The 9,767-nt window shown below is 47.1% G+C and overlaps 1 protein-coding gene across 1 annotated transcript; it reads left to right on the top strand.

Moving 5' to 3' along the window:
* The first annotated feature begins 1,081 nt into the window (after nt 1–1,081).
* On the top strand, nt 1,082–4,980 carry LOC102771781 (ral guanine nucleotide dissociation stimulator-like). The gene is given in 4 exon segments (XM_015571822.1): nt 1,082–1,180; nt 2,992–3,587; nt 3,589–3,959; nt 3,962–4,980. Coding segments are annotated over 4 exon segments (1,836 nt in total). The 3' UTR covers nt 4,732–4,980.
* Nucleotides 4,981–9,767: the final 4,787 nt, after the last annotated feature.

The raw sequence follows: 9,767 nt of genomic DNA on the forward strand, positions 1-9,767 counted from the left end.
TAATATGTTAACATAATTGGATGATAGTAGGCAGCAAAGTATGCTAAATTCTGTTTCATACAAAAGGCAGAAAAATACTTTTTTATTTGCTTTAATAATCATAGAAATAAAGTCTAAACAGAGGCATGGATACATGGAACTGGCAGCAATCAGAGAAGTATTAAGTAAAATTAAAGATGTAAAACAATCAAATTATGCTAAAAATAAAGGGAAATGATTAAAATTATTAAAGGTCAGGGAGCCTTTTCGAGGTAAAATATAAGAAATGTGCCCAACTGGCATGGCTCAGTGGTTAAGCATTGACCTATGAACCAGGAGATCAGGATTCGATTCCCAGTCAGGGCACCTGCCTGGGTTGCAGGCTCAATCCCCAGTGTGGGGCATGCAGAGGGCAGCCAATCAATGATTCTCTTTCATCATTGATGTTTCTATCTCTCTCTCTCCTTTCCTCTCTAAAATAAATAAAAATATATTAAAAAACTTTTACCTAGCTACTAAATAGGCACTGGTTTTGTGAACCAGGAGATCAGGATTCGATTCCCAGTCAGGGCACCTGCCTGGGTTGCAGGCTCAATCCCCAGTGTGGGGCATGCAGAGGGCAGCCAATCAATGATTCTCTTTCATCATTGATGTTTCTATCTCTCTCTCTCCTTTCCTCTCTAAAATAAATAAAAATATATTAAAATAAAAAAAAGAAATGAGTAAATGTCACATCTGAGGTCACAGCGGCAAGCATTTGCTGATCGCCAGGCCTATTGTCAATACTTACAGGTACTGATGCATTTAGTCTTCACGGGAAACCTCTCAGACAGAGCTACTTTTGTTCCCATTTTACAGATGAGGAAACTAAGATATAGAGGGAATAATTGCCTGAAATCTAATAAATGTTGCAGAAAGTTAAAATTAAAAATGAACAAAGATACACAAATGTCAAACAGAAATATTGGCGAGATGGCAATACTGATTTCAAAAAGATCCAAGCATTGTCACACAAACAAAGCCACCTTCAAATGTTAAGGTAAACAATCATCAACATTTTTCCACTAGTTATCAAAATGTTGTTAGAAAAACTACAAAAGACATGGAGGCTACTGTTGCGGGAAAAGGCTTTAATACACCTCTCTTTGCCTTTGACAAGTCAAATAGTCAAGAAATAAATGTCAGAAACAGTTTAATGAATGTAAGGCAAACTATTACATCTAACCAAACCCTAGCTTTTCCTTTCAAATATCATATTTTTCTTTAGGATATTTTGAAAGTGGCAGGGGGGAGGGGGGGAGGCAACTTCCGGGCATTGTTTTTGGGGATTTTTATAGATAATCATATGTATACACACAAAAATATTTAAAATGAAATAAATGCTATACAATTTGACTTTGCTTAGAGGGGTATGAGTGGATTTTAATAGTATTCTTTGTATTTTAACATTCTCTAAATATTTAATATATTCATTAAAAGACTTCTTTAATCAGTAAATTTACCCACCTAATATTCATGCATCCAAAAACTGCTGATTGAACACTAGAGTAAGTGTCTAAATTGGGCTACTAAGTGGAGACTGGCCCAGAGGGAAAATATTCATAAGCAAAGGAAAAGAATTCAAGTTCCTTTATTGTCAGTAAAGGATTCATGAACTTGACTCTCTGAACACAGCTGTACAAACCAGGGGGCTGAGTGGAATACGCTTTATTGGAAGGCAAACATCCCTAATCACCAATTCCCAAGAAGAGAGCCCAGTGCAATCGCCACTGCCTGAGTGGGGTGAGAATTTCGTCAGGTGCTTTGAGAAGCTCCATTTGCCATTCCCATGGGATTTTTTGGTGCCCTCTTGGCCTCTCCCGGCTGCTCTGTAGACTCTGGCTGTGTGCCTATCTGGTGAAAGTAACTGTCAACAGCTCCACAATCCCCTGAGTGCTTACTCTGAAAGGTATAATAAAGGGGATAATAAAAGGCATCTTCGGGGCAGTTTCTGAGGTCCACATTACCCTGGCAGGCCCAGACTGAAGGCCGTTAGGAAATCTGCTCCTCCTAAAACTAGATGCTGGTAATGCCACAGAGAAAAAAAAAATGCACATACCCCTGCCCTCCTGGAATTCGTATTTCAGAAGAGAAACAGACATTGGATAAGTAATTACCATTGTGATGAATGAAACCAAAAAATAGGGACTGGATGCCATGAAAATCTAGGTTTCCTTTCTCTGCTTTCCCCTTGTACAGTGCTTATTAACCCAATATGGCGCTTGTTACCTTCTGTTTTGTTCTGGCCTTGCTGTGAGAACATCTGTTTTTCCGAATAGTCAGTTTCTGCAGGCATCTGCATTGTACCTGCCTCAAATTAAATGTTCAGTAATGTCTTGCCTAAATGAATAAAGGGAAGGCATTAGGTCTCCCTGTATACTTTTCTTTATCAATATTTTCTGTTTAGACACAATTGCAGGACACCAGGAACCATGTTTATTGAATTAGCTTGCATCTTGTACCAGATAATTATTTATTTATTTATTTATTTTGCTTATTACTACCTAACCTCGAGGGATGATGAAGTGAGAGTGTTTTGATACAAAAAGAGTAAAGTTAACCTCATATTCACCTTCAAAACTTTGTGCTACTTGTCAGCGACAGAGTTCAATACACCAAAAAGATTAAAGTATTTACAGCTTTTGTGGTAACAAGTTTGGGAGAAAAGAATCCATGACAACTACTTTGGGATCTGAAAGGGAGGGGGTGGCTGCACTGGGGGAAGGCTATGCCCTTGTCAGTGTGAAGGAACATATTCCCTTTCCTTGAGTGTGACTTAAAGACCCAGCGAACCTTTCCACTCTCCCGTATACAGTAATAAGTTGGGGTTCCTCCCATCAGGCAGCATGGACAAAAGGAAGTACATGCTCGCAGGCTCACTAGCGCCAGCTCTAGTGCCCAGTACAGTGCTGGCATCAGAGCAAGAGCTAGTGCTGGCTGGAGAGCCTGAGCCCGCTCTTGAACCATCTCCAGAGCGAGAGCCAGGCCCGGGGACCCACTCCCACAGCAACTGCAGAGCTGGAACCGGCTCTGTCGCCAACTCTGGAGCTAGAGCCGGCTCCAGCGCCAGAGCCTTCCTGGCCTTCGCCTGTGGCTGCAGAGAAAGGACTCAGCGAGGAGAGGCCTCACCTCCTGGCGTTTCCTCCCGACCTGGTGGCGGAGCAGTTCACCCTGATGGACGCGGAGCTGTTCAAGAAGGTGGTGCCCTACCCCTGCCTGGGCTCCATCTGGTCCCAGCGGAACAAGAAGGGCAAGGAGCACCTGGCTCCCACTGTCCGGGCCACCGTCAGCCAGGTCAACAGTGTGGCCATCTGCGTCATCACCACCTGCCTCAGGGACCGGAGCGCGACGGCCCGGGCCCGGGCCAGGGTGGTGGAGCACCGGATCGAGGTGGCCAGGGAGTGCCGGGTCCTCAAGAACTTCTCGTCCCTCTACGCCATCCTCTCCGCGCTGCAGAGCACCTCCATCCATCGGCTGGGGAAGACGTGGGAGGAAGTGTCCAGGGACAGCGCGCGGGTCTTCCAGAAGCTGTCAGAGATCTTCTCGGATGAGAACAGCTACTCGCTGAGCAGAGATGCTCGTCAAGGAGGGGACCTCCAAGTTAGCCACCCTGGAGATGAACCCCGAGAGAGCCCAGAAGCGGCCGAAGGAGACGGGTGTCATCCAGGGCACCATCCCCTCCCTGGGCACGTTTCTCACGGACCGGGTGGTGCTGGACACCGTGACGAAGGACTACCTGTATGGGAGATGGATCAACTTCGAGAAGAGGAGGAAGGAATCCGAAGTGATCGCCCAGATCAAGCTGCTGCAGTCCGCTTGCAACAAGCCCGAGGAGCAGTTCGGGGCCTGGTTCCGGGCCATGGCGCGGCTCAGTGAGGCCGAGAGCTACAACCGATCGTGTGAGCTGGAGCCCCCCTCCGAGTCGGCCAGCAACACTCTGAGGCCAAGAAGAGCACGGCCATCGTCAGGCGCTGGAGTGACCGCCAGGCCCCCAGCACAGAGCTGAGCTCCAGCGGCAGCTCGCACTCCAAGTCCTGCGGCCAGCTCAGGTGCAGCCCCTACCTCAGCGGCGGGGACATCGCCGACGCGCTCAGCGTCCACTCGGCCGGCTCCTCCAGCTCCGACGTGGAGATCGCCATGAGCTTTGTCCCAGAGTCCCCCGGCGGCCAGGAAAAGAAGTTCTGGGAGTCCGCCTCCCAGTCGTCCCCGGAAATCTCCGGCATCAGCTAGGCATCCAGCAGCGCCTCCTCCTCCTCGGCCTCCACCATGCCCATGGCCAGCGCCCGCACCCACAAGCGCTCCGTCTCGGGGGTCAGCAGCTACAGCGCCTCGCTGCCGCTCTACAACCAGCAGGTGGGCGACTGCTGCATCATCCGGGTCAGCCTGGACGTGGACAACGGCAACATGTACACGAGCGTCCTGGTGACCAGCCAGGACAAGGCTCCGCCTGTCACCGGCAAGGCCATGGACAAGCGCCACCTGGAGGAGAAGCAGCCGGAGCAGTATGAGCTGGTGCAGGTCATTTCGGACGAGAGAAAGCTGAAGATCCCGGACAACGCCAACGTGTTCTACGCCATGAACTCTGCCACCAACGATGACTTTGTCCTGAAGAAACCGGCCTTCACCAAGGGGGCCAAGGTCCGGCATGGTGCCAGCTCCACTCTCCCCCGCAGGAAGCAGAAGGGACTCAGGTTTGCCAAGGGCATCTTCTAGCTGGTCCCTGGCACTGCCCAGCCACAGGGCTGCCCCGCCAGGCTCCGGCAAGTTGGGCAAGCAAGCACTTACCGACGACAGTGGCCCAGGCCAGGCGGGCACCTTCTGCCCAGCCTGCCACCGGGCCGCCCGCCCCGACTCCAGTTTCTCCCTAGACCTCCTGCTGCTGGGATTGACACCTGCCCATCAGCAGGCTGACCTGGCCTCCGGGGACCACTCGCCGCCTTAGGTGCCTTTTGCTCTCTGGAACCAGAGGAGTAGCCAACTTGGCCCAGGAGTGCTGCCATGGGCACAGAGCCCCACCACTGGGCACGCCCTCGCTACACCTCCCTTACACCTTCCCAGGTGTGGGTCACTGCCACCTGTGCCCACAGGCAGCCCAGGGCACCTGCTCATCCACTGGATCTGACCACTGTGGTTCTCTCCTTGCGCCCACGGACACAGGCCATGCCATTCATGGGGCCTGGCCCCTCCACCACTCGAGCCTTCCACAGGCTTCACCAAAGATCCACCGTCAGGCCACGGAGTGAGGGAGTCCCGCACGCGAGCCCGGCCCCCCTCGGAGAGGAGGGACCCTTCTCACCTGTGAGTAAGGACCAGCCCCACGAGTCCCCTGGCTCTGCAGCTTCTCGGGACCACACGGGCGGGCCAGAGGAAAGGAGGATTGGGGGGAAGGGAGGAGGGTGGATATTTGTATAAAAGGCAAAAATCATGTTTACCAGTTGGGGAGGGGCAATATTTATGTTGTAAATAGTAAATTCTAGACTTGGATATTATATTAAAAGCTCACTCAGCTCGCAGGCTCACTCAGGGCATTCTGGCCCATGTTCCAATGTGCATGACCCTTGAGGACACTATGCTAGGTGAAATAAAATAGTCTGAGGACGATAAACACTGTGTGATTCCACTTAAATGAAGCACTCGAATTGTAGAGATGGGACGTAGAAAGGCAGTTTCCAGGGGCTGGGAGGTGGAAATGGGGAGTTATTGTTTAGTGGGCACTAAAAAAAAAAAAAGTACATTCATCCAATCCACAAATTTGGACTCAGAAAACATACTATCTTTGGACCAATGGTGAGGAATTAGGGCAGTGGTTCTCAACCGTCTGGCCCTTTAAATACAGTTCCTCCTGTTGTGACCCAACCATAAAATTATTTTCGTTGCTACTTCATAGCTGTAATGTTGCTACTGTTAGGAATCGTAATGTAAATATCTGATATGCAGGATGGTCTTAGGCGACTCCTGTGAAAGGGTCGTTCAACCTCCAAAGGGGTCGCGACCCACAGGTTGAGAAACGCTGAATTAGGGTCATTGGGGAGCTTTGCTAGTACTTCCTTTTTTACTAAGATTAATTTAGATCACACTGTGGGTTTGGAATGACTGGATTCAATTATTCGCACTGAAGAATCAGTTATGCTCCCCAGCCTGCATGGCTTAGTGGTTGAGCATCAACCTATGAACCAGGAAGTCATGGTTTTATTCCCTATCTTGCCGTATGTGTGCGTTTCTCTCTCTCTCTCTCTCTCTCTCTCTCTCTCTCTGTCTCTCATCTCTCTCCTCCCTTCATCTCTGAAATCAATAAAAATATATATTTTTTAAAAAGAATCAGTTATGTCTTTCTTTATATTCGATGCTGAATATAAGGATTATGTGAAGATGAGATATCCTGGGGACACAAGGCTACAGAGGCTTGAGCCAATAAAATCCTCTGCCCCCAAGACCTGAGTGTTGTTATATCAAGTGAAAAGCAGAAAGCTCTTCTGGATTTGCGTGGCATGTCTATTAAATATGTTTTTATTGATTTTTTACTGAGAGAGGAAGAGAGAGGGATAGAGAGATTGAAACATTGATGAGAGAGAAACATCATCAATCAGATGCTTCCTGCATGCCTCCTACTGGGAATTGAGCCCAAAACCCTGGCATGAAAATCAAACTGGTGACCTCTTGGTTCGTGGATTGACGCTCAACCACTGAGCCACACCAGCCAGACTGTGGCATGTCTTCATTTCCTCAAGCGGTCCTCAGTTCCTGCTATAGTTTTATGCATTCTGTAATCTGAGTCAGGGGACACCCACCCCACTTCTCTAACTCATTTTTCTAACTCAGGAGACATGTGGTGTATCATTGCACCCTGAGCAGCCTCATATTCATGGGAGGGCTTCAAAAGTAATATTTGTAATACTTGGTGATGATTATAGTTAAGATTGAGTTTCAATTCTAGCAGGACTAACATTGGGAATCATATAAGGTTACATTTGAATATCATTTTAAGCCCCAAAACTAACATACCATCCTTCTCTCAGCTGGATGAGAGCAATCTAAATCATCAATAACCAGAGCCTAGGCCCAGTATATTTTCAAGACTGAAATAAAATCTCTGGTCCTTGTGTATGTGGGATATTCCCACATTGCTGGAGTTAGGGAAGGCTCTGCAATCATCAGTACTAAAAACATATTCCAAGATCCACTTCCATGAGTACAATCAGAAATTAATCCTATACACCAACCTCAGCTATCATTACTGTGTGAGAGAGATGGTCTGCCCTTCCCCCATGGCCACTCTTATGATGCCTGCCTTTCAAAAGCCTGTAGCTTAGTTGAAAATTACATCTCACATTTATTGACTATCTGCCCAGAGCACATGCCAAGCATCATGCCTGGGTTATTTCATTTATCTTCATTTATCACACACCATGAGAGAGATAGTATTATCCATTTTTTCAGATGATGACACTCAGGCTCACTGTAAGTAACAAGCCCAAGTCCACACAGCTATAAATCACATGCAGAAAGGCACATGAGAGTTAGACAGTGGAACAGAGGAGAAAGCTACCAGTGCTGGTTGGGATGTGCCAGAAGGTTTAAGAACAGGGCTCATGTGTGAACTGGAGCTTGAAGTGGTTATTTGTATAACAAGAGAAGTAGACTATTTACCATCTAGCCAAAGAATTAAAATTTACCCCAACTTTTGTTCATTCAGATGCATTTCTTTATCAAGTATATATTGATACTAGAAGCCCAGTGCAAGAAATTCATGCACGCGGAGGTGGGAGGGGTCCCTCAGCTCGGCCTGCACTCTCTCACAGTCCAGAAGCCCTCGGAGGTGGGAGGGGTCCCTCAGCTCGGCCTGCACTCTCTCACAGTCCAGGAGCCCTCAAGGATGTCTGACTGATGGCTTAGGCCTGCACCCCACAGTCAGACATCCTTAGCACTGCCCACAGAAGTGGGAGAGTCTCTTGTCACTGCCACTGCACTGGCCAGCTGTAAGCCCAGCTTCTGGCTGAGCAGCACTCCCCCTGTGGGTGCGCACTGACCACCAGGAGGCAGCTCCTGCATTAAGCCTATGCTCCAGGTGGTCAGTGCACATCATAGCGACTAGTCATTCCACCATTTGGTCAATTTTCATTTTAGCCTTTTATTATATAGGATTGACTATGTGCCAAACACTCTGCATTGGAGTCTAGTTTATATATCAACAGTCTAAAATACTACCCTCATAATACTTACATTCTCTTAGGTGGATGGAGTGAGACAGTGTGCAAACAAATAAACACATAGCACATCAGCTTGTGATAAGTCCTATAAGGACCAATATAGATGGCTGATGGGAACAAGGAGATGGGGGCAGCAGGATGGCCATGTTTGATATGGTTGTCAGGGGGAAAAGCCACAGAGACTTGACAGTCTGCAGGAGGGAGCCATTGGTAGATCTGGGGAAAGAACATTTCTCAGGAAGATGATGGCTTTCCCAGGAGGCCTTGAGGTTGACAGGAGAATGGTTATAGGCAGAAGGTGAAGTCAGAACAGGAGATGGGACCAAGTATTTCAATGAGAGCTGTTTCATCATGAGAACAACGTAAATGGAACTTTGGGTGTGTCTGAGCAGAGGAATTACATTCTCTGGATGTCTCATAAGTGAGTGATGACGCCAGTATTACAACTTTGGGTCTAAAAAGATTAGAAGATATAACTCCTACTAGATGCATTCAGGCAGTCTCCCCGCAATGGATCACTGAATCCTGATCAGCATCTTATTATTAAAACAAATCTGGCAGTCCAGGGTGGCTGATAAGAAGTTTCCTTAGATTTACTACAAAGAACTCACATAGCAGTCATGAATAGTCGCATAGTTCTATCCCGAGTTCCAGAACTGGGTTGAAAACAAAGGAGAACTAAGTGAATCCAGCAGCTGCAGTTATTTGTCTACAGTAGGAGGGCCTCACATAGAGCTGCACCTCTATTAAGATCAGATGGCATGGTGTCTAGGTACTCTACATCACCAGCAGGTTTCCAGCTCAATATCAACCTTGCATCTTGTACAAAGATGGTGAGGATCATGCTGCTAGGTAAGAATTGTTCTCACTAGACCCGTTTGCAGAGCTCAAGCCCCATTTCTGTAAACCACATTTCAAGATCTCTGATCAGTGCCTCCCACCTGACATTTGTACTTACATTGCAGGCGGCCATTATCTTCTCCCAGATGAATCTGTATTTTTGTTCCAGCTTCCCCGTTTCTAAAATCAACATTGTCATTATCCAATCTTCCAAGACTAGACAATTTGATAACACCTTCAACCACTCACTCTTCTTCAGATTCATTATCTAATGCAAAAAGAAAAAAGAAATTCAGTCAGCTCTTCCTTTTAAAATGTTTTGCTAGTCCCTCTGTTCCTACTTCATTCAAGTGTTTGTCTGTTTATATTTGAGTACCAAGAAAATATCTCGTCACTCTTCTAACAAAGTCTAGTCTTCCTGAATTCTAATCCATCTTATACGCTGCTGCTGGACCCAGTGTGGGAGTGCTTTGTGCTGTGGTATTCCCTTAATCAAGAAAACACAATAGCTCACTATTAAATCAAATTCTATTGTCTAGATTTCGAGATCCTCCCAGGCTTAACAGTCCCTAGTACTGTCAAAGAAACCCAGAGCTGGACAGTCATTAAAGCAAGTGCCCATCATAGACACATGTATAAAGAAGACTGGTACATGTATAAATGGAATATTACCTGGCCATAAAAAATGAAATCTTACCATTT

Source organism: Myotis davidii, unplaced genomic scaffold (genome assembly GCF_000327345.1).
Source record: "Myotis davidii unplaced genomic scaffold, ASM32734v1 scaffold204, whole genome shotgun sequence".
Classification (NCBI taxonomy): Eukaryota; Metazoa; Chordata; class Mammalia; order Chiroptera; family Vespertilionidae; genus Myotis; species Myotis davidii.